General features: G+C 52.2%; 1 protein-coding gene across 3 annotated transcripts in view; it reads left to right on the top strand.

Annotated features, from left to right (window-relative positions):
- Positions 1 to 24594, top strand: part of HOGA1 (4-hydroxy-2-oxoglutarate aldolase 1) — a 93835-nt gene that overhangs the window by 56992 nt on the left and 12249 nt on the right. For 2 of the 3 annotated variants that reach the window (XM_089664193.1, XM_089664194.1), the window contains exon 6: positions 21651 to 21784. The exons of the other annotated variant lie outside the window; for it this stretch is intronic. In XM_089664193.1, coding sequence (XP_089520319.1) covers positions 21651 to 21784 — 134 coding nt within the window. The remainder of the gene's footprint in view (positions 1 to 21650; positions 21785 to 24594) is intronic. 3 annotated transcript variants of the gene reach the window in all.

Raw genomic sequence — 24594 nt, 5'->3', positions numbered from 1 at the left:
TTTGTTGGCGAAGGGCCGGAGAGCAGTACAATAATGAATGCAGCCAAATGTGAAGCATGGTGGAGGTTCCTTGCAAGTTTGGGGCTGCATTTCTGCAGATGGAGTTGAAGATTTGGTCAGGATCAATGGTATCCTTAATACTGAGAAATACAGGCAGATACTTATTTACCATGCCACACCATCATGGATGCGTGTGATTGGCCCCAAATTTATTCTGCGACCAACAACCTCAAACATACAGCCAGAGTCATTAAGAACTATCATCAGTGCATACTTCAGATATTTCACCATCATGCCGTACCATCAGGGAGGTGTGTGATTGGCCCCGAATTGATTCTGCAGCAGAACAACCATCAAAGCATCTTCAGTGTAAAGAAGAACAAGGAGTCCTGGAAGTGATGGTTTGGCCCCCACAGAGCCCTGATCTCACCATCATGGAGTCTGTCTGGGATGACAAGAAGACAGACAGATCGGAGGCAGCCGACATCCACAGAGGATCTGGGCGTAGTCCTCCAAGATGTACATCGAACAACCGACCTGCCGAGTTCCTTCATTGTGTGCAAGTCTACCTAGAAGAAGTCAAGGGGTGGGCACACGGAATATTGATTGGATTTGGATTTCTCTTCTCTTCATTTACTTTCCATTTTATTTATTGATAAAAATAAACGATTAACACTTCGATTTTTTTTTTTAAAGCTTTCTTCATTTACGGCATTTTTTTCACACCTGCCTAAAACTTTTGCACAGTGGTGTAGTAATTATTAGTAGGGGCCAAGAAACTTTTATCTCAAGGGTTCATTTAGGGTAAAAAATGTTGAGAGAGGCAGGGTCAGCCCATGTGGGGCCCATTTTACATGCACTGTATTTTAAAAACTGCTGTGTGCACAAGGAACGTGCTTTCCTTTAATGGTATGTGAAAATTGAAACCATGAGATGGACACGGGGAGCTCAGATACCTGCTGAGTAGCTCAGACTTTCACCCAGACATTGCTGTACTCTACTGGTCCACCACACCCCCTTTTTCTGTAATCTAGAGATCCTGGAACCCCCCTGCTGGTGATGCTGGAATAAATCCCTTGTTACCTCTCATACATCTCTGGAGTCAACGAGATCAACACCCTTTGATGGCATCACCTCTTTTATAAGGGACTTTTTTTGTTCTGCTGACCTAATCTATCCTGGAATATTGTTACAATGTATAGATACGTTTATTTAAGATGAATGTTGAATGGGGAAAAAAAATATGTATAGGAAGAAGCTGCCTCTTTGCTGCTGCTGGTTGGCCCTACTGTGCCGAATGGTAAATCTAGTATGTGTTGGAGACCGGGCTGGACTGACTTAGTGGGTTGCTGGTCTTGGGTGGGTGGTTACGGGGGCGGATCGAAAAGATTCCTTGCCCAATGGTGGAGAGTGGTCATAAACCCTCTTGGGTTGCTGCCTTTTTGGAAGGGCCTTAAGATCGTTTCCACATGCAATACTGGGAAGAAATGAGGAAAGGAGGAGCGCCCGGTATCCAAGAGAATTGGAAGTTGATTCAAGAGTTTTTGAGAGTAGCAACAAGTACATCAAGCCAATGCGTTTCGGGAGAAAGGATTCCCCTTTCTTCAGGGCTGTTGCTGGGATTCACCCCCAGTCAACTAGCTTGCAGAAACAGCCCTGAAGAAGGGGTAATCCTTTCTCCCAAAACAGGTTGGCTTAATGTACACTATATTACCAAAAGTATTGGGCCACCGGCCTTTCCACGCACATGACCTTTAAGGGCCCTCCCAGTCTTAGTCCGTAGGGTTCAATATTAGGTTGGCCCCGCCCTTTCCACGCACATGACCTTTAATGGCCCCCCAGTCTTAGTCCGTAGGGTTCAATATTGAGTTGACCCCGCCCTTTGCAGCTATAACAGCTTCAACTCTTCTGGGAAGGCCGTCCACAAGGTTTAGGAGGGTGTCTATGGGAAGGTTGGACCATTCTTCCAGAAGCACATTTGTCAGGTCAGGCACTGATGTCGGGGGAGGAGGCCTGGCTCCTAGTCTCCGCTCTAATGCATCCCAAAGGTGTTCTATGGGGTTGAGGTCAGGACTCTGTGCAGGACAGTCAAGTTCCTCCACCCCAAACTGGCTCCTCCATGTCTTTATGGACCTTGCTTTGTGCACTGGTGTGCAATCATGTTGGAACAGGAAGGGGTCATCCCTAAACTCCTCCCATAAAGTTGAGAGCATGAAATTGTCCAAAATGTCACCTTAAGCCCAACTCCTGAAAAACAACCTCATACCATAATCCCCCCTCCACCAAACTTACACTTGGCACAATGCAGTCAGGCAAGTACTGGTCTCCTGGCAACCGCCAAACCCAGACACGGCCATCAGATTGCCTGACAGGGAAGCGTGAATGGTCACTCCAGAGAACATGTCTCCTCTGTTCTAGAGTCCAGTGGCGGCATGCTTTACACTCCGGCATCCAACACTTTGCATTTCACTTGGTGATGGAAGGCTTGGATGCAGCTGCTCGGCCATGGCAACCCATTCCATGAAGCTCTCTACGCACTGTTGTTGGGCTCACCTGAAGGCCACACCAAGTTTGGAAGTCTTTAGCTATTGACTCTGCAGACAGTTGGTGACTTCTGCGCACTGTGCTCTTCAGCATGCGCTGACCCCGCCCTGTCATGTGACGTGGCCTACCACTTGGTGGCTGAGTGGCTGTTGTTCCCAGTTGCTTCCACTTTGTTATAATCCCACTAACAGTTGAGCGTGGAATATTTAGTAGCCAGGAAATGTCACGGATGGACTTATTGCCCAGGTGACCACCTATCACGGGACCACGCTTGGAGTCACTGAGCTCCTGAGAGCGACCCATTCTTTCACCAATGTTTGTAGAAGCAGTCTGCATGCCTAGGGGCTTGATTGTATACACCTGTGTCCATGGAGGGGATTGGAACACCTGAATCACATGATATGGAGGGGATTGGAACACCTGAATCTAGTGATTTGGAGTGGTGTTACCATTACTTTTGGAAATTCAGTGTACTACTCTCAATAAAAACTTGACTTGCAAACTTGCAGTTCTTTTGTATACCGGGTGCTCCTCCTTTCTTCTCAATCTTACATAATGGTAACTCTAGTTCAGCTTTCACACCCAGAAAGTTTGATGTAAAAAAATGATTGCAGTAAGAAGTTTCACAAACCTAGAGTTTATGCACTCGGCTGCAAATGGGGCCATACAGTGTACGTGAGAATCCAGACCCCCTGTGAAGATGTCTGTGGAATTCCCATTTGTTGAGTTCAGTTGCCCATAGACCGCAATTACAAAATGCTGCTGTACGCTAGTATGTGCTGGTGCATATGTCCATGTGCATGCTCTATACGAGTCCGGGTGCATGCCAGCATACTGGCCGGCTGCGCATGCTGTAATGCCCAATTGCAATTTATATTTTATAAAAGTGGCAATTCAATTCCTAGAAAAAAAAATTCTCTGACACGGTACCTCACAGAGTCAGTACTTTAGGTAGTTGTCACCTTGGTGCCAAGCAGGTAAAAAAAAATGATAGATGTAAAGAGGAAGAGAACCTTGTGCGTCACTGGTCAGCAGACATCTGAAATAAGGCAAATATATATATACATACAGTCAGGTCCATAAATATTGGGACATGGACACAATTCTAACATTTTTGGCTCTATACACCACCACAATGGATTTGAAATGAAAGGAACAAGATGTGCTTTAACTGCAGACTGTCAGCTTTAATTTGAGGGTATTTATATCCAAATCAGGTGAACGGTGTAGGAATTACAACAGTTTGCATATGTGCCTCCCACTTGTTAAGGGACCAAAAGTAATGGGACAATTGGCTTCTCAGCTGTTCCATGGCCAGGTGTGTGTTATTCCCTCTTTATCCCAATTATTTATTTATCCCAATTGTATGACGCTCGGACGTCCGGCGAGACGGACGTGTCTCGGCGAGCTCCTGCTCCCCCGGCCCCAATCCGCTGCCATCTGGGCGGCAGCGGACCCTGACGGGGGCCCCACGACCCTCCGGTCCCTGTTCGCCAGCCAGGGAAGGCCACTGGACCTTTCTCCCGGAGCTCCGGGACTTGCGGCCTACCCGACACCCGAAGCCGCGGCCTCGATTTTTGGCGCGGCCGACCAGGATCGCCGGACATCAGCCCGGACTACTGCCACTCCGCTCCTCGGTCCCCGCCGATCAGGGGATCACCCCTGCGCCCCTACCGCTGCCATCAGGGCCCATCCGGGCCCCTGTGTCTGCTGCCGAGGTCCCCACCAACACCCACAGTCACTCCGTCCCTCCAGCGGAGCTCCGGCGGTTCGCAGCAGCCTGAGGCCTACCGCGGCACCCGAAGCCGCGGTGTTTCCTGCCAGCCGTGGCTGGAATCGCGGCGGGAATTGCGGCCGCGGCGGGACGCCTCCGCTCCTCCGGGAAGCTACCACCACCACCAACGGTCCTGCTAACCCAGGAGGGATCCACCTCCACCCCGACGCTCCAGGACACCAGGTACTTCACCAGGGGCGCCCACTACCCACCAGGGAGCCCAACCACCATCACACCGCCAGCCTCCAGGGACTCACTCACTCAGGGATCCCACCATCCACCTGAAACCCCAAACCACCAGGGACCCTAAGCCACTATCCCTCCAGGGATCGCTACTACCCCACCAGGGATAGCACGGCCACCATCCCACCGGGGATCCCCTGCCCACCACCCCACCTGGGATTACCAGCCAGCCACCACACCAGGGACCGCTCGCCCAGCACCCTGATTTCCGGCACGCTATTCCCTCTGGCGATGCCCCGGCGACTAATGGCCCACCACGACCCTTGAAGCCGCGGTCTCTCCTACCGGCCGCAACAGATCACGGTTGAGCACAAACCACGCAGGGCCGACGATTGCTACCGCAACGCCCCGCTCGACTCTGATGACGATCCTTCAACACCTTCAGCGCCTCACGACGCCGAGCCCTCAGCACCCGACGCCTGGCCTCAACAACCCCAGTCACCGAGCCGCCAGCATCTCCAGTCGCCGTGCCTACCATCACCCCCAGCCATCGCACCCTACGACCCCTCCACTAGCCGAACCACCGTACCCACTGAAGACATGCCACAGCACCCATGGTCGCCAGCTTACTGCACCCACAGACTGCTGCCAACCAGCTGCCGCCCTCCACCCTCACTCTACCCCTACAGAAAGACTCAAATGACTCTCCCACGGTAATACAGATTCCCCACACCACCTTGCCCTGACCTGTATCCCTTCACCTCCCCTGACCCAACTGTCACCCCACCCACCCCAACATGCCTCCTGCACTCCTCCTCCTCATTTTCCTCTCCACCATCCCAAAAATCGCCTCCCTCTACCCGCCTACCCCCCCAAAACAGCTCTACATTGCCCCTTCACTACTCCCCTCTCCCCACTACGGCACTCACCACCTCCTCCTGCTACTCCACTCCCCCGTCGACCCACGTGCCACCACTATCAGACCCACACGCTCCTACACTTCCCATCCCCATGCCACCTTCCTCACCCTTCTCCTTCTCCTATCTGCTGGGGACATCTCCCCGAACCCTGGCCCCTCGCCACCTCACCCCTCCTCTAGGGACCCCCCCGCTCCCGCCAGCTGCCATAACCCCCTCAACCTCATATCTGTGCCCCTTCTCCCCGCATCCATCCCCCCTCTCTCGGTTGCACTCCTGAACGCCTGCTCGGTCTGCAACAAACTTACTGCCATCCATGACCTCTTTATCTCCCGCTCCCTTAACCTCCTAGCCATCACCGAAACCTGGGTACAGGCCACTGACTCCACCTCCCCTGCGGCACTCTCCCATGGAGGTCTCGTCTGGTCCCATTCTCCAAGACTGAGCGGTCACAAAGGTGGTGGGGTCGGCCTGCTCCTATCACCGCTGAGCACCTTCCAGGTCCTCCCTAATCCTCCCTCCCTAACTTTCTCCTCCTTCGAGGCTCACTGCATCCAGCTCTTCTCACCCACCCCCCTAAGGATCGCAGTGATCTACAGGCCTCCTGGATCCATACCCCGCTTCCTGGATGACTTCGCTGCCTGGCTTCCCTTCTTCCTCTCCTCTGAGCTACCAACCATCATCCTCGGGGACTTCAATATCCCCATCAATGACAACAGCCCGGCTACTTCCCAATTCCTCCACCTAACCTCCTCCTTCGCGCTCACACAGCACACTCAATCCTCCACCCACATCATTGGGAACACCCTGGACCTCGTCTTCTCCCACCTCTGTACCCTCAACCAGTTCTCTAACACCCCCTTCCCTCTCTCCGACCACCACCTCCTCACGTTCTCCATCTCCCCTTCCCCTAACTCCCCCCCCCCAGAGCGCCAAACCATCACCAGCCGCAACCTCCGCAACCTGAACCCGGCCCCCCTCCACTCAGCTGCCGACCGCCTACACGACAGCATCCTTCCACTGTCTTGTCCTGACCTAGCCACCACCGCGTACAACGACTCACTATCAGCCACCCTAGACTCTCTGGCACCCCTAACCACACGCTACATCAAACCCAGACCGCTCCAACCATGGCAGAATGACCACACTAAATGCCTCAAACGTCGCAGTCGTGCGCTGGAGAGACTATGGCGCAAAACCAGGTCCCCCCGTTCATTCTCCCTCTACAAATCTGCCTTCCTCACTTACACCTCCTCCCTCCACGCCGCCAAGCAGGCTTACTTCGTAAACCTGATTAACACCCTCTCCACCTGCCCTCGCCGACTCTTCTCCACCTTCAACTCCCTGCTCTCTCCCCCCCCTCCTCCACTCAGTACCTCACTCACCGCCCACGAGATTGCCACTCATTTCCACAACAAAATTGATGCAATCCGTCAGGACATAGTCAACTCGCAATCTACCTCCCCACCTAGCCTCCCCCCCCCTATCTCCCCCTCATCTCTTCCCTCCTCTGACCTCGCAACCGCACTGCCCCCCTCCACACCCAAGACCCCGCTTACCGTAACCCCACCAGCTCTGCACTCCTTCTGCCCCGCTACCACTGAGGAAGTCACCAGGGTCTTCTCTGAAGCCTGCCTCACTACCTGCCCCCTAGACCCTATCCCCTCTCGACTCCTCCAGTCACCCCCCTCTTCCCTCATCTGCTCCCTCACCCACATCTTCAATCTCTCCCTCTCTACCGGCGTATTCCCCTCCCCCCTAAAGCATGCGCACATCACCCCCATACTCAAAAAGCCCTCCCTGGACCCCTCTGACCCAAACAACCTCAGACCCATCTCCCTGCTGCCACTCACTTCCAAACTCCTGGAGCGCTTAGTCTACAACCGCCTAAGCGCCCACCTAACTGACAACAACCTCCTTGATCCACTACAGTCCGGCTTCCGTCCCCTACACTCCACCGAAACCGCCCTCCTCAAAATCACCAACGACCTACTAACCGCCAAAGCCAAAGGCGACTACTCTGTCCTCCTCCTCCTGGACCTCTCCGCGGCCTTCGACACAGTTGACCACCCCCTCCTCCTTAATAAACTATTCTCCCTTGGCATCAGAGACACCGCTCTCTCCTGGTTCTCCTCTTACCTATCCCGACGCTCCTTCAGCGTTTCCTACAATGGTGCCACCTCCCCTTCCCTCCCCCTCTCTGTTGGGGTCCCCCAGGGCTCTGTCCTTGGACCCCTTCTCTTCTCCATCTACACCTCCTCCCTTGGCAAACTCATACACTCCCACGGCTTCAACTACCATCTCTATGCTGATGACACTCAAATTTACCTCTCCACCCCTCACCTCACCTCCACTTTCTCCGCCCGCATCACTCACCTCCTAAACGACATCTCTGACTGGATGTCGCTCCATTTCCTCAAACTCAACCTCTCCAAAACCGAGCTTCTCGTCTTCCCTCCTGCCCGCGCCCCCCCCCCCATCCTATCCATCACTACTAACATCACCACCATCAATCCCGCCCCGCAAGCCAAAGTCCTTGGAGTCATTCTGGACTCTAACCTCTCCTTCCAACCTCATGTCAAATCACTGACAAACACATGCAGGCTCCACCTCCGCAATATCGCCAAAATACGCTCCTTCCTTACCCCAGACTCCGCTAAACTACTTGTGCACTCCCTGATTATCTCACGCCTTGACTACTGCAACTCCCTCCTCACCGGCCTACCCCAGTGCAGGCTCTCCCCGCTTCAGACCATCCTCAACTCAGCGGCTAGACTCATCTACCTCACCACCCGCTCCACCTCTGCCACCCCCCTCTGCCTCTCCCTCCACTGGCTCCCTATCGCCCAACGCATCAAATTCAAACTACTCACTCTGACCTACAAAGCCATTCACAACACTGCCCCTAACTACCTCACCGACCTGATTCCCAAGTACCACCCTACCCGTACCCTTCGCTCTTCACAGGACCTCCTTCTATCTTGCTCCCTGGTCTCCTCCTCACACGCACGTCTGCAAGACTTCTCCAGGTCCTCCCCCATCCTCTGGAACTCACTACCCCAATCCATCAGACTGTCACCTTCCCTCCTCACCTTCAGGCGCTCCCTGAAAACCCATCTCTTCAGGGAAGCCTACCCCACCCTCACCCTAACTGCTGCTCTCCTTCATTCCTCCTACCACTCCATCCCCCACAGCCACTTCCTCCTGTACCACTACCCCCTCCCTCCTAGATTGTAAGCTCGAAAGAGTAGGGCTCTCTTACCCCTCGTGTGCTGTTCGTAGTTGCTGTAATGTTTCATGTATTGTCCCCCCCTCTATTGTACAGCGCTGAGCAAACCCTTTGGCGCTATATAAACTCAATGTAATGTAATGTAATGTAATTACAATGAGCAGATAAAAGGTCCAGAGTTCATTTCAAGTGTGCTATTTGCATTTGGAATCTGTTGCTGTCAACTCTCAAGATGAGACCCAAAGAGCTGTCACTATCAGTGAAGCCATCATTAGGCTGAAAAAACAAAACAAACCCATCAGAGAGATAGCAAAAACATGAGGCGTGGCCAAAACAACTGTTTGGAACATTCTTAAAAAGAAGGAACGCACCGGTGAGCTCAGCAACACCAAAAGACCCGGAAGACCACGGAAAACAACTGTGGTGGATGAGCGAAGATTTCTTTCCCTGGTGAAGAAAACACCCTTCACAACAGTTGGCCAGATCAAGAACACTCTCCAGGAGGTAGGTGTATGTGTGTCAAAGTCACCAATCAAGAGAAGACTTCACCAGAGTGAATACAGAGGGTTCACCACAAGATGGAAACCATTGGTGAGCCTCTAACACAGGAAGGCCAGATTAGAGTTTGCCAAACGACATGTAAAAAAGCCTTCACAGTTCTGGAACAACATCCTATGGACAGAGGAGACCGACATCAACTTGTACCAGAGTGATGGGAAGAGAAGAGTATGGAGAAGGAACTGCTCATGGTCCTCAGCATACCACCTCATCAGTGATCATGGTGGTGGTAGTGTCATGGCGTGGGCATGTATGGCTGCCAATGGAACTGCTTCTCTTGTATTTATTGATGATGTGACTGCTGACAGAAGCAGCCGGATGAATTGTGAAGTGTTTCGGGAATATTATCGGCTCATATTCAGCCAAATGCTTCACAACTCATTGGACGCTTCACAGTGCAGATGGACAATGACCCAAAGCAGACTGCAAAAGCAACCAAAGAAGTGGAATGTTCTGCAATGGCCAAGTCCATCACCTGACCTGAATCCGATTGAGCATTTCACTTGCTGAAGACAAAACTGAAGGGAAAATGCCCCAAGAACAAGCAGGAACTGAAGAGAGTTGCAGTAAAGGCCTGGCAGAGCAGCACCAGGGATGACACCCAGCGTCTGGGGATGTCTATGTGTTCCACACTTCAGGCTGTCATTGACTGCAAAGGATTTGCAACCAAGTATTAAAAAGTGAAAGTTTGATTTATGATTAGTATTCTGTCCCATTACTTTTGGTCCCTTAACAAGTGGGAGGCACATATGCCAACTGTTGTAATTCCTACACCGTTCACCTGATTTGGATGTAAATACCCTCAAATTAAAGCTGACAGTCTGCAGTTAAAGCACATCTTGTTCGTTTCATTTCAAATCCATTGTGGTGTATAGAGCCAAAAATGTTGGCAGCGGCAAGGAGTGTACACATTCTGGGGGGTGCGATGCTTTTGTGACAGGACTTATCCCCCCCGCCCCTGTTGTGCTTGGTGGACACTGCTATCCGCCAATACATAACCTATCCAAGTGAATGAGTCCTGCGCTACAACCCACCCCCAACAATGCACATGATAGTTCAGCATTTAGGGGGTTAAAACAAGCGGTGAAGATTGTTGGATAATAGCAGTGCAATCGCTTTCAGCAGTTTCTGTTTGATGGCGTAGGTTCGGCCGCCTTGCGCTCATGCTCAGTTTGGTTTTTCTGTGTGGTTTACCCTCTGTAATGACTTTACCACCAGGCTGCCCCTGCAGCCCAGCAATTATGTCCATTGAAGCATAGCTAATGGTTTGGCTCCTCTTCCGGAGTATCATTGAGTATCATTGCTTCTGCGTTCCGTGATGATCAGAGAAGAGCTAATAAGGCCGGTCATATCATGCAGAGCCCATTAACTGCGCAGTAAATGTTTGAAAGCGTTGCGTAGGTTCAGGCCATACACAGGATGCCGGTGCACTTAGCCAATAATGCATTTAGTGGGCTGTTATAGAACATTGCTGTCTCATGAGTCAGAATCCGTGTTCCGGTTCAGCGACTTCCACACTGTCTGTAGGCATAGCCTCCTCTGTGTACTGAGACAATATAGGAGCCATTGACAGGATGGGGGGCCGGCGCTAATTGTACATTCGCAATTGCACTAAAAAAAAAAAAGATTGAATTAGTGGCTCCTACGTGGAAAGGACACGTGAAAGTACGACTTTTTAACATTTCCTTCACTTTGAGAAAGGAGGGAGCATTGAAGGTGGACATGAACATTGTGCTATCTTACCGTTACCTGATGTTCCCCTATCACTACCTTACTATATTCAACTTTGTTTAAAATTTCTTCTGAAACATAGGGGGCGTTTCCTGTGCCTAGGCACAACTGGGCCTTGATCCTTATAGCTGTGCACCGATCAGCCATGGCATTATGAGCACCCACCTCATATAGAGCAGGTCCCCCTTCTGCCACCAAAACAGCCCTGACCTGTCGAGGTATGGCCGCCACTAGACCTCTGAAGGTACGCTGCGATCACACCAAGCCGCCAGTAGCAGATCCTTTTAACCCCTTCCAGTCCGGACACTTTCCCCCCCTTCCAGTCCGGACGCTTCCCCCCCCTTCCTGTCCGGACGCTTTCACCCCCTTCCTGTCCGGACGCTTCCCCCCCCTTCCAGTCCGGACGCTTCCCCCCCCTTCCAGTCCGGACGCTTTCCCCCCCCCTTCCAGTCCGGACGTTTCCCCCCCCTTCCAGTCCAGGCGCTTTCACCACCCCTTCCTCTCCGAACGATTTCACCCCCTTCCTGTCCGGATGCTTCCCCACCCCCTTCCTGTCCGGACGCTTCCCCACCCCCTTCCAGTCCGGACGCTTTCACCCCCTTCCAGTCCGGACGCTTTCACCCCCTTCCTGTCCGGACGCTTTCCCCCCCTTCCAGTCCGGACGCTTTCACCCCCTTCCTGTCCGGACGCTTCCCCCCCTTCCTGTCCGGACGCTTTCCCCCCCTTCCTGTCCGGACGCTTTCCCCCCCTTCCTGTCCGGACGCTTTCCCCCCCTTCCTGTCCGGACGCTTTCCCCCCCTTCCAGTCCGGACGCTTTCCCCCCCTTCCAGTCCGGACGCTTTCCCCCCCTTCCAGTCCGGACGCTTTCCCCCCCTTCCAGTCCGGACGCTTTCCCCCCCTTCCAGTCCGGACGCTTTCCCCCCCTTCCAGTCCGGACGCTTTCCCCCCCTTCCAGTCCGGACGCTTTCACCCCCTTCCTGTCCGGACGCTTTCCCCCCCTTCCTGTCCGGACGCTTTCCCCCCCTTCCTGTCCGGACGCTTTCCCCCCCTTCCTGTCCGGACGCTTTCCCCCCCCTTCCAGTCCGGACGCTTTCCCCCCCTTCCAGTCCGGACGCTTTCCCCCCCTTCCTGTCCGGACGCTTTCCCCCCCCTTCCAGTCCGGACGCTTTCCCCCCCTTCCAGTCCGGACGCTTTCCCCCCCTTCCAGTCCGGACGCTTTCCCCCCCTTCCAGTCCGGACGCTTTCCCCCCCTTCCAGTCCGGACGCTTTCCCCCCCTTCCAGTCCGGACGCTTTCACCCCCTTCCAGTCCGGACGCTTTCCCCCCCTTCCAGTCCGGATGCTTTCCCCCCCTTCCAGTCCATGCCAATTTTTAGCTTTCAGCGCTATCACACTTTGAATGACAATTGCGCTGTCATGCAACACTACCAATATGAATTTTTTTGCATTTTTTGAGATAGATAAAGCTTTATTTTGGTGGGATTTATTCACTGCTGGGATTTTTTATTTTTTTTTGCTATATAAATGAAAAAGTCCAAAAATATTGAAAAAAAGTGTTTATCTTATAAACTTTTGCAAAAAAGTAATATTTCATCATAAATCTCGGCCAAAATTTATTCCGTTATCTTTTTTAGTAAAAAAAAAAAAAATAATAACCCAAATTAGTTTATAACCAAAAAACATAATTTAAAAAAAAATGTGTTTACATTTTTATTTTATTTTTTATATTATTATTTGTTTTTTTACACACTGTCACCCTAGCAGTACAGTGTCACCATGGTGACACTGTACTACTTGTGGGGGTGATGAAGATTTTTTTTTTTTTTTTTTTACACCGATTTGCTTTTACACCCATAAAGGCTGTAAAAGCAGTAAGTTCTCCTTCTCTCTGACTGCATTCTTGCAGCCATTGATAAATACTGTGAGAGCTGTGATTGGTCACAGCTTGTCACATGGTACAAGGCTATTGTGAATGGCCCTGTACCATGTGATCTCTGTGATCATTCACAGATTTTACACGTAGTAAGCAATGATGTCATAAGTGACATCTTGCTTACTACTCTGCATGTGATCACTGATTGGCCAATCAGTGATCACATGATCGGGATCTCGCACAGAGGTCCCGTATGACGGGGACTGGATCAGCGGGCACTGGATCACGGTGCGCGCGCTCCCAGGGAGCGTGCACAGTCCATAATGGCGGGTGCTGTTTATGAACGGCAACCCGCCCCTGGACTGCCACCGTCCGGCTGTTTATATACAGCGGAAGTGGTTGAGTCCTGTAGGTTGTGAGGTGAGGCCTCCATGGATTTGTTTTTCCAGCACATCCTACGGGTGCTCGATTGGATTGAGATCTGGGAAATTTGAAGGGCAAGTCAACACCTCAAACTCAGCTGTGTTCCTCAAACCATTCTTGAACAATTTTTGCAGAGTGGCAGGGCCCATTATCCTGCTAAAAGAGGCCACTGCCATCAGTGAATAGTTTCCATGAAGGGGTGCATTTGGTCACCAACAATGTTTAGGTAGGTGGTATGTGTCAACGTAACATCCACCTGAATGGCAGGACCCATGGTTTCCCAGCAGAACATTGCCCAAAGCATCACACTGCCTCTGCTGGTTTGCCTTCTTCCCATACTGAATCCAAGTGCCATCTCTTCCCCAAGTAAGCAACACAAGTGCACCCGGCCATCCACCTGATGTTAAAGAAAACCGTATTCATCAGACCAGGCTACCTTCTTCCATTGATTTGTGGTCCAGTTCTTACGCTCATGTGCCCATTGTAGGCACTTTTGGCTGTGGACACGGGTCAACATGGGCACCCCGACTGGTCTGCGGCTACACAGCCCAGCAACAAACTGCAATACACTGTGTTCCAACACCTTTCTATCAGAACCAGTATTCACTTTTTCAGCAATTTTAACTCCAGTAGTTCTTCTATTGGATTGGACTACATGGACCAGCCTTCTCCTCCACCTCCATCAAGGAGCCTTCCCTCCCAATCCCCATCAATGAGCCTTCCCTGCCCACCTCCATCAGTGAGCCTCCCCCCCCCCCCCCACCTCCATCAATGAGCCTTCCCTCCCAATCCCCATCAATGAGCCTTCCCTGCCCACCTCCATCAGTGAGCCTTCCCTGCCCACCTCCATCAGTGAGCCTCCCCCCCCCCCCCACCTCCATCAGTGATCCTTCCCTGCCCACCTCCATCAGTGATCCTTCCCTGCCCACCTCCATCAGTGAGCCTTCCCCTCCCCACCTCCATCAGTGAGCCTTCCCCCTCCCCACCTCCATCAATGAGCCTTCCCCCACCTCCATCAGTGAGCCTTCCCTCCCCACCTCCATCAGTGAGCCTTCCCTCCCCACCTCCATCAGTGAGCCTTCCCTCCCCACCTCCATCAGTGAGCCTCCCCCCCCCCCCCACCTCCATCAGTGATCCTTCCCTGCCCACCTCCATCAGTGATCCTTCCCTGCCCACCTCCATCAGTGATCCTTCCCTGCCCACCTCCATCAGTGATCCTTCCCTGCCCACCTTCATCAGTGATCCTTCCCTGCCCACCTCCATCAGTGAGCCTTCCCCTCCCCACCTCCATCAGTGAGCCTTCCCCCTCCCCACCTCCATCAGTGAGCCTTCCCCCTCCCCACCTCCATCAGTGAGCCTTCCCCCTCCCCACCTCCATCAGTGAGCCTTCCCCCCCCCCCCCCCCACCTCCATCAGTGAGCCTTCCCTGCCCACCTCCATCAGTGATCCTTCCCTGCCCACCTTCATCAGTGATCCTTCCCTGCCCACCTTCATCAGTGATCCTTCCCTGCCCACCTTCATCAGTGATCCTTCCCCTCCCCACCTCTATCAGTGAGCCTTCCCCTCCCCACCTCTATCAGTGAGCCTTCCCCTCCTCACCTCCATCAGTGAGCCTTCCCCTCCTCACCTCCATCAGTGAGCCTTCCCCTCCTCACCTCCATCAGTGAGCCTTCCCCTCCTCACCTCCATCAGTGAGCCTTCCCCTCCTCACCTCCATCAGTGAGCCTTCCCCCTCCTCACATCCATCAGTGAGCCTTCCCCTCCTCACATCCATCAGTGAGCCTTCCCCTCCTCACCTCCATCAGTGAGCCTTCCCCCTCCTCACCTCCATCAGTGAGCCTTCCCCCTCCTCACCTCCATCAGTGAGCCTTCCCCCTCCTCACCTCCATCAGTGAGCCTTCCCCCTCCTCACCTCCATCAGTGAGCCTTCCCCCTCCTCACCTCCATCAGTGAGCCTTCCCCTCCTCACCTCCATCAGTGAGCCTTCCCCTCCTCACCTCCATCAGTGAGCCTTACCCCTCCCCACCTCCATCAGTGAGCCTTCCCCCTCCCCACCTCCATCAGTGAGCCTTCCCCCTCCCCACCTCCATCAGTGAGCCTTACCCCTCCCCACCTCCATCAGTGAGCCTTCCCCCTCCCCACCTCCATCAGTGAGCCTTCCCCCTCCCCACCTCCATCAGTGAGCCTCCCCCCACCCCACCTCCATCAGTGAGCCTTCCCCCTCCCCACCTCCATCAGTGAGCCTTGGCTGCCCATGACCCTGTCAACGGTTGGCTGGTTTTCCTTCCTTGGACTGTGTTTTGGTCGGACCTGGCCACTGCAAACCAGGAACATCTCATTAGAGCAGCTGTTTTGGAATTGCTCTGACCCAGTCGTCTGGACATTACAACTTGACCCTTGTCAAAGTCCTTCAAGTCGTTGCGCTCGTCCATTTTTTTCCTGCTTTCAACACATCAGCTTCAGGGACAGCATGTTCACTTGCTACCTAATATATCCCACCCATTTTTAGGTGTCATTTTCACAAGATAATCAATGTTATTTACTTTACTTGTCAGTGGTCATAATGTTATGAATGATCAGTGTATATCACCATCGTGAGATCATCTATCATCATGCCGTGGACTACTAGTCTCATAGGGTTTGAAAAGAGATTTGGTGATAATACAAAAGTACTAATCATGGTTCTCCTTGCTGGAGAGGAAGCTGTGCCTGACACCTTCGTTGTCATTGTGCTATTTGCTGGGTGTCCAGTGTGCCCCTTTGCTTTTAAGGAGTGGGCTCCCTCCAGGCATACCTGCCCTCAATCTATCCATTATTATATATGTGCTCCAACTATGGAGGCTCTCAAAATATATAGTTAGGACTGCAGATAATACTGGAGTGCCACGACAAGGCCTCTGCAGCTTATGCATGTATATGCATGCTGGTTGGTAAGTTGAGCTGGGAATTTTTCTCTGTTGTTTGGCATGCATCGCCCTTCCATGTGCTCCTTGCTGTAAAACCCAGTTATAGGTTCAGGCAGTTGCCATGTGTAAACCCCAAAAATGGACTGGACAAAATTTTTGGCATCTTCTCAAAACTGTAAGAAATAAATGCTTTCCAAGTTTGTGATGCTCCTGTAATTTGTACTTAAACTCACCTGTATCAATTACCAGATCTTAATGTTCCTGTGTCCACTGTGCGCAGCACTGTCAAGAAGTTTACAGCCCATGGCACTGCAGCTATTCTCCCTGGACGTGGATGAAAGAGAAAAACTTGATCAAAGATTGCAACGAAGGATTCTTTGAATGGTGGCTAAAGAACCTCCATCAACTTCCAGACAAATTCCAGCTGACCTTCAGGCACCGGGTACAAGTGTCAGTTCACACTATATGTCACCATCTGAATGAAAAGGGACGCTATGGTAGGAGACCCAGGAGGACCCCACTGCTGACACAAATATGGTGGGAGACCCAGGAGGACCCCACTGCTGACACAGAAATATGGTAGGAGACCCAGGAGGACCCCACTGCTGACACAGAAATATGGTAGGAGGCCCCACTGCTGACACAGAAATATGGTAGGAGGCCCCACTGCTGACACAGAAATATGGTAGGAGACCCAGGAGGCCACCACAGCTGACACAGAAATATGGAAGGAGACCCAGGAGGACCCCACTGCTGACACAGAAATATGGTGGGAGACCCAGGAGGACCCCACTGCTGACACAGAAATATGGTGGGAGACCCAGGAGGACCCCACTGCTGACACAGAAATATGGTGGGAGACCCAGGAGGACCCCACTGCTGACACAGAAATATGGTGGGAGACCCAGGAGGACCCCACTGCTGACACAGAAATATGGTGGGAGACCCAGGAGGACCCCACTGCTGACACAGAAATATGGTGGGAGACCCAGGAGGACCCCACTGCTGACACAGAAATATGGTAGGAGACCCAGGAGGACCCCACTGCTGACACAGAAACATAAAAATGCCAGATTGGAGTTTGCCAAAACTTACCTGAGGAAGCCAAAATCCTTTTGGGAGAATGTGCTGGGGACAGACAAAACAAAATGTCAGCTTTTTGGTAAAGCCCATCATTCTGCTGTTTCCAGAAAAAGCATTGAGGCCTTTACAGAAAATAATCCAATCCCTCCAGTCACACATGGTGGGGGGGCACTGATGTTTTGGGGTTACTTTGCTGCTTCAGGCACTGGATGTCTTGGCCGTGAGCATGGCATAATGAAATCTGAGGACCATCAAAGAATTCTGGGGTGCAATTTGGGGCCCAGTGTCAGAAAGTTGGGTCTCCATCAGAGGTCATGGGTCTTCCAGCAAGACAATGACCCAAAGCACACGTCACAAAGCCCCCAGAAGTGGTTTCAGACAAAGTGCTGGAGAGGACTGAACTGGCCAGCAATGAGTCCAGATCTCCATCCCATAGAGCTCCTGTGGAGAGATCTCAAAGCAGCAGTTGGGAAAAGGAACCTTCCAATCTGAGAGACCCGGAGCAGTTGGTGAAAGAAGAGCACTCCGAAATCCCAGTAGAGAGGTGGAAGAAACTCATTGATGGTGACAGGAAGCCATTGATTTCAGTTATTTATTCCAAGGTCTGTGCCACCAAATATTACATTGAGGGTGCCATTCATTTTGTCCGGTCCATTTTTGTGGATTGCGTAGAATGTGAAAGATTTGGCTTTTTGTTTCTCCACTTTTTTTGTATCCTATCAATACAAACAAAAGAAAGAAACATGAGAATGCCGAAACATTTGTAATTGCAACAATTTTCTGGGTGAAGTGGTGTGCAGGGGCGGACTGACCATTTGGAAACTTGGGCACTGCCTCAGGGCCCGGGGTCAGTAGGGAGCCCCATGAGATGCCCCTGGTACCTTTTTTCATAGGCTTTTTTGAGTTTGGGCAAGGACATGGGGCCCCATGATCCTCTATTGCCCGGGGGCCTCATGAGTTGTCAGTCCGCCCCTGGTGGTGCGTTATCTGACAAATACAGGGGGGGAACAGTATTTTTGGCCATGACTGTAAGTGGCAGTTTTTGGGGCGAAATTTGAGTGTCAATGAAATAGGTTTGTATGATTTAGGTGCCGGCAGGGGCAGACTGACCATTTGGAAACTCGAGCACTGCCCAAGGGCTTGGGGTCAGTAGGGGGCCCCATGAGATGCCCCTGGTATCTTTTTCATAGGCTTTTTTGAGTTTGGGCAAGGACACAGGGGCCCCATGATCCTCTATTGCCCAGGGGCCCCATGAGTTGTCAGTCCGCCCCTGGGTGCCGGGTCTGTACCCTGGTCATGCTCTTAGGGTAACTCTACCTGAGGCCGGGGTCATACGATAAACTGCTAACAGCTGAGGGTAAATGTGCTTTATTGTGTCTTTTATGTTGCTGAAGGCTGAAATGAATACTGGAGAGCCTTGCCCTGGATGAACTTCTCATGGATGAACTTCTCGTGGAACGTATGTGACACGGCCAGGTTGTGTATCATGCGTGAGGTTGTGAAGTTCGGCTGAGATGTGGAGGGGGTGTACAGCTGCCCAGCACTTGTCACCACTTCATCTATAATGCAGAGATATGAGGAATATATTGTACACATTGGCTTCTGAAGTCTGCGGTTGTCTTGTATTTGGAGCACAATCAACCAATAATTGCCTTCTGTTATTTCCTATGATGCTCTACACGGGTTTTAGAATTGAACTCCGGCCAAATCTGGATTTGGATGGAGCTGGGTAGGGTTAGCCCCGCGGCCATTATTTTATTGCTCATAGAAAAAAAAAAAAGAGCACCAAACTGTTGTCTCTGGAGTCCAAATTCCTTTATTGGTATCACAGGTGACCACAGGGAAACAAAGGGCATCCAACAAGTACATACAGTGCCTTGAAAAAGTATTCCTACCCCTTCAAATGTCCCCCATGTTGTCATGTTACAATGTATTCCCCCTCCCCCCTGAAATGTCCCTCATGTTGTCATGTTACAATGTATTCCCCCCTCCCCCCTGAAATGCCCCCCATGTTGTCATGTTACAATGTATCCCCCCCCCCTGAAATGTCCCCCATGTTGTCATGTTACAATGTATTTCCCTCCCCCCGAAATGTCCCCCATGTTGTCATGTTACAATGTATTCCCCTCCCCCCTGAAATATCCCCCGTGTTGTCATGTTACAATGTATTCCCCTCCCCCCTGAAATGTCCCCCGTGTTGTCATGTTACAATGTATTCCCCCTCCCCCCTGAAATGTCCCCCGTGTTGTCATGTTACAATGTATTCCCCTCCCCCCTGAAATGTCCCCCATGTTGTCATGTTACAATGTATTTATTGGGATTGGATGTGATGGACCGACACAAAGTGGCACATAATTGTGAAGTGGAAGGAAAATGAGAAATGGTTTCCAACATTTGTGACCAATAAATCTGTAAAAAGTGAGGTGACATTTGTATTCGGCCCCCCCGGAGTCAATACTTTGTAGGACCCCCTTTGGCTGCAATTCCAGCTGCAAGTCTTTTTGGGGATGTCCCTTTGCACATCTAGACAGGGACATTTCTGCCCGTTCTTCTTTGCAGAATCCCTCAAGCTCTGTCAGATTGGATGGAGGGCGTCTGGGAACAGCAATTTTCAAGTCTGGCCAGAGATTCTCCATTGGATTTGGGTCTGGACTGTGACATTCTAACACATGAAGATGCTTTGATCAGAACCATTCCGTTGTAGGTCTGGCTGGATGTTTCGGGTCGTTGTTCTGCTGGAAGGGGAACCTCCGCCCCGGTCTCAAGTCTTTTGCAGACTCTAACAGGTTTTCTTCTAAGATTGCCCTGTATTTGGCTCCATCCATCTTCCCATCAACTCTGACCAGCTTCCCTGTCTCTGCTGAAGAAAAGCATCCCCACTACATGATGCTGCCACCACCATGTTTCACGGTGGGAATGGTGTGTTCAAAGTGATGTGCAGTGTTAGTTTTCCACCACACATAGCAATTTGCTTGTAGGCCAAAAGTTAAATTTTGGTTTCATCTGACCAGAGCCCCTTCTTCCACATGTTTGCTGTGTCCCCCACATGGCTTCTCACAAACTGCAAACGGGACTTCTTATGGTTTTCTTTCAACAATGGCTTTCTTCTTGTCACTCTTCCATAAAGGCCAGATTTGTGGAGTGCACGACTAATAGTTGTCCTGAAACTTTACACTTGGCACAACGCAGTCAGGCAAGAACTGTTCTCCTGGCAACCGCCAAAACTAGAGTGCGGAGACCAGGAATGGTGTTTAGAGGAGGGTAGAGGGCGGAGACAAGGAACGGTGCTCAAAGGTGGGTAGAGGGCAGAGACAAGGAATGGTGCTCGGAGGTGGGTAGAGGGCAGAGACGAGGAATGGTGCTCGGAGGTGGGTAGAGGGCGGAGATGAGGAATGGTGCTCAGAGGTGGGTAAAGGACGGAGATGAGGAATGGTGCTCGGAGGTGGGTAAAGGACGGAGACGAAGAACGGTGCTCAGAGATGGGTAAAGGACGGAGACGAGGAACGGTGCTCGGAGATGGGTAGAGGGTGGAGATGAGGAACGGTGCTCGGAGATGGGTAAAGGACGGAGACGAGGAACGGTTCTCTGAGATGGGTAGAGGGTGGAGATGAGGAATGGTGCTCGGAGGTGGGTAAAGGACGGAGACGAGGAACGGTGCTCGGAGATGGGTAGAGGGTGGAGACGAGGAACGGTGCTCAGAGGTGGGTAGAGGGCGGAGACGAGCGCTGTTCGGAGGTGGGTAGAGGGCGGAGACGAGGAACGGTGCTCGGAGGTGGGTAGAGGGCAGAGACTAGGAACGGTGCTCGGAGGTGGGTAGAGGGCGGAGACGAGGAACGGTGCTCGGAGGTGGGTAGAGGGCGGAGACGAGGAACGGTGCTCGGAGATGGGTAGAGGGCGGAGACGAGGAACGGTGCTCGGAGGCGGGTAGAGGACGGAGACTAGGAGTGGTGCTCGGAGGTGGGTAGAGGGCGGAGATGAGGAACGGTGCTCGGAGGAGGATAGAGGGCGGAGACGAGGAACGGTGCTCGGAGGTGGGTAGAGGGCGGAGACGAGGAATGGTGCTTGGAGGTGGGTAGAGGGCGGAGACGAGGAACGGTGCTCGGAGGTGGGTAAAGGGCGGAGACAAGGAGGGACTCCTGCACTTATTCTTCTTTATTATTTACTTTAAACATTTGCTGCATTGTTTCCATTATTGGGTAACACTTCCTATTTGTGGATTCATCCTCTAGTGTTCATCATTGCACTTTTCACAATATGCCACATGGACAGTGCATGGTTTTCAGTCAGTCAGCCCTGACCCCTCGACTACAGTAATGTACGGTCTATGTGCAGCAGGAGGCGGAGCCTGCATTTGTAATGAGCAATTGTCTGCAGCCATGTACATACATGAATACAAACCTTGTAACCACCCCATTGTCTTCATTGGGATAGGTGCCGTCGGAGGCGTGTGCGCTCTCGCCAATGTCCTTGGTCCCCAGCTGTGTGAACTGGAAAGACTGTGCGCTGACGGCCGCTGGCAGGAAGCGAGAGAGCTCCAGTACCGACTGATCGAGCCGAACGCTGCGGTAAGTGCAGCCTACAGGACTTCATCTCTTGCAGCATTCCCACCACAAGAGAGCGTCTGCTTCCTGGGAGCCAACTGTGGTCTCGGAAGATTCCCCATTCAAGGGAACGGAGAGTTCTTTTCAGGCCTCCGTCACACCGGCGTTTTTACAGCATAGACCTGGGCGTGGGCGGTGCTTGCCGGAACGGGAACGTGTAGGTGTTCCATGCATCCCCATGCTGGCAGTCCCATTTGTGTCCATTGGGATGCAGTGGCAGACATTGTGCGTTCGGGGCTGTGAATGTCAGGTGGGGCGTGCACAGCCGCTGCATCCCAGTTGGCATGAATGGGATTGCCTGAACGGGGGTGCACAGAACACCCGTGCACCCTATGTGGGCACTCACCACCCTCACCTTGGTGTCGTACGCCCATCTGAATGAGGCCAAACATATACTCTATATCAGTGGTCTCCAAACTGCGGCCCGGGGTCCAGCTGTGGCCCTTTGCTTGCTTCCATCTGGCCCTTGGGGCACTATTTTATTCCTCGATACCAACAATGGGGCATAATTCCCCCCCACTTACACCACTGAAAGGGCACAATTCCTCACAATGACACCAATGGGACACAATTTCTCCCAATGACAACAACAATGGGGCCCAATGACACCAATGATGGGGCACAATTCCTCCCACTGAACCAATGAAGAGGCATATTTCCCCCCACTGACAACAATGATGGGGCACAATTTCTCCCACTGACACCAACAATGGGGCCCAATAACACCAATTAGGGGGCACAATTCCTCCCAATGACACAGACAATGGGACACAATTTCTCCCAATGACACCAACAATGGGGCCCAATGACATCAACGATGGGGCACAATTCCTCCCGTTGAACCAATGAAAAGGCACAATTCCCCCCACTGTCACTAATGATGTGGCACAATTCCTCCAAATGACACCAACAATGGGACACAGTTTCTCCCAATGACACCAACAATGGGGCCCAATAACACCAATTAGGGAGCACAATTCCTCCCAACAACACCAACAATGGGGCCCAATAACACCAATTAGGGGCAGAATTCCTCCCAATGACACCGACAATGGGACACAATGACATCAACGATGGGGCACAATTCCTCCCCACTGACACCAATGATGGGGCACAATTCCTCCCACTGACGCCAGTGATGGGGCACAATTCCTCCCACTGAACCACTAAGAGGCACTATTCCTCCCACTGACACCAATGATGGGCCACAATTCCTCCCACTGACACCAATGATGGGGCACAATTCCTCCCACTGATACCAATGATGGGGCACTATTCCTCCCACTGACACCAATGATGGGGCACTATTCCTCCCACTGATACCAATGATGGGGCACTATTCCTCCCACTGACACCAATGATGGGGCACTATTCCTTCCACTGATACCAATGATTGGGCACTACTGCTCCCACTGACACCAATGATGGGGCACTATTCCTCCCACTGACACCAATGATGGGGCACTATTCCTCCCACTGACACCAATGATGGAAAACGATTCCTCTCACTGACACCAATGATGGGGCACTATTCCTCCCACTGACACCAATGATGGGGCACTATTCCTCCCACTGACACCAATGATGGGGCACTATTCCTCCCACTAACACCAATGATGGGGCACTATTCCTCCCACTGACACCAATGATGGGGCACAATTCCTCCCTGTTAGTGTTTTTTTTCCCACTAACGTCACAACCTTTTCTACTCCCAATGGCTACAGTTCGGCCCCCCAGAGTATGAAGGATTGTAAACTGGCCCTTTTTTTAGGAATTTTGGAGACCCCCAGTCTATATAGACACAGCAGCCAGAAGATTGAAGTGATCATGGTGTAGTATTAGGATGTACCAGCCAGGGCTGTTGTTAGAGACCACAAGGGGAGGAGGGGGGGGGGGGGGGGGGGCATACAGCCAATCTGACAGGGCCGCTCCAAAAAAACACAGCTTACTATGCTTCAGTTATGAATGAACACATTGAGTGATTGGTACCGATCCCTCATTGTGTTCATTCAGAAAAGGAAGGGCTGGTAAATGTGACATATTATAAGGATCCTATTGTGTGCTTGCAGCTGCCGGTGGGAAGGAGAGGGGGGAATACGGCAGCACTGTGGGGGGCCTGGGCAGCAGGGGGAAACGTATGGTGCACAGGGAGGGTGATGGATGCGGTGGTGGAGGTGGGGGGCACGCAGGGGGGGCCTGGGCAGCAGGGGGAAATGTATGGTGCACAGGGAGAGTGATGGATGTGGTGGTGGTGGTGGTGGGGGGCACGCAGGGGGGGCCTGGGCAGCAGGGGGAAACGTATGGTGCACAGGGAGGGTGGTGGATGCGGTGGTGGTGGGGGTGCGGGGCAATTACTGGAACCGATCCCCTGTATGGCTCTCTGCAGCAGCTGAAAGCCAGGGGGAGGGAGAAGGAAGAAGCCGGCTTTCAGCTGATGCAGAGAGCCATACAGGGGATCAGTTCCAGTAATTGCCCCCCCCGAATATGCCGATATACCCTCCCTGCCAGCATCTGATTCACATAGCTACCTGGGCCCCGTACAGATGGCACAGATAGGCAGTACTGATGAGGTGGCACTGGTTGGCATTAATGAGGTGGCACTGATATGCAGCAATGATGGGCACTGGGTGGCACTGCTGGGCAGTGATGGGTGGCACAGCTGGGTGGCACTGCTGGGCAGTGATGGGTGGCACAGCTGGGCGGCACTGCTGGGCACTGATGATCAGTGCAGATCTGCTCTGTGACAGTTGCCGGTTATCGGCAGTACTTTCCTT

This window comes from Staurois parvus, unplaced genomic scaffold (genome assembly GCF_062004578.1).
Source record: "Staurois parvus isolate SC_StPar_1 unplaced genomic scaffold, SC_StPar_1.0 ptg001853l, whole genome shotgun sequence".
Classification (NCBI taxonomy): Eukaryota; Metazoa; Chordata; class Amphibia; order Anura; family Ranidae; genus Staurois; species Staurois parvus.
This window is presented reverse-complemented; position numbering and strand designations above follow the sequence as displayed.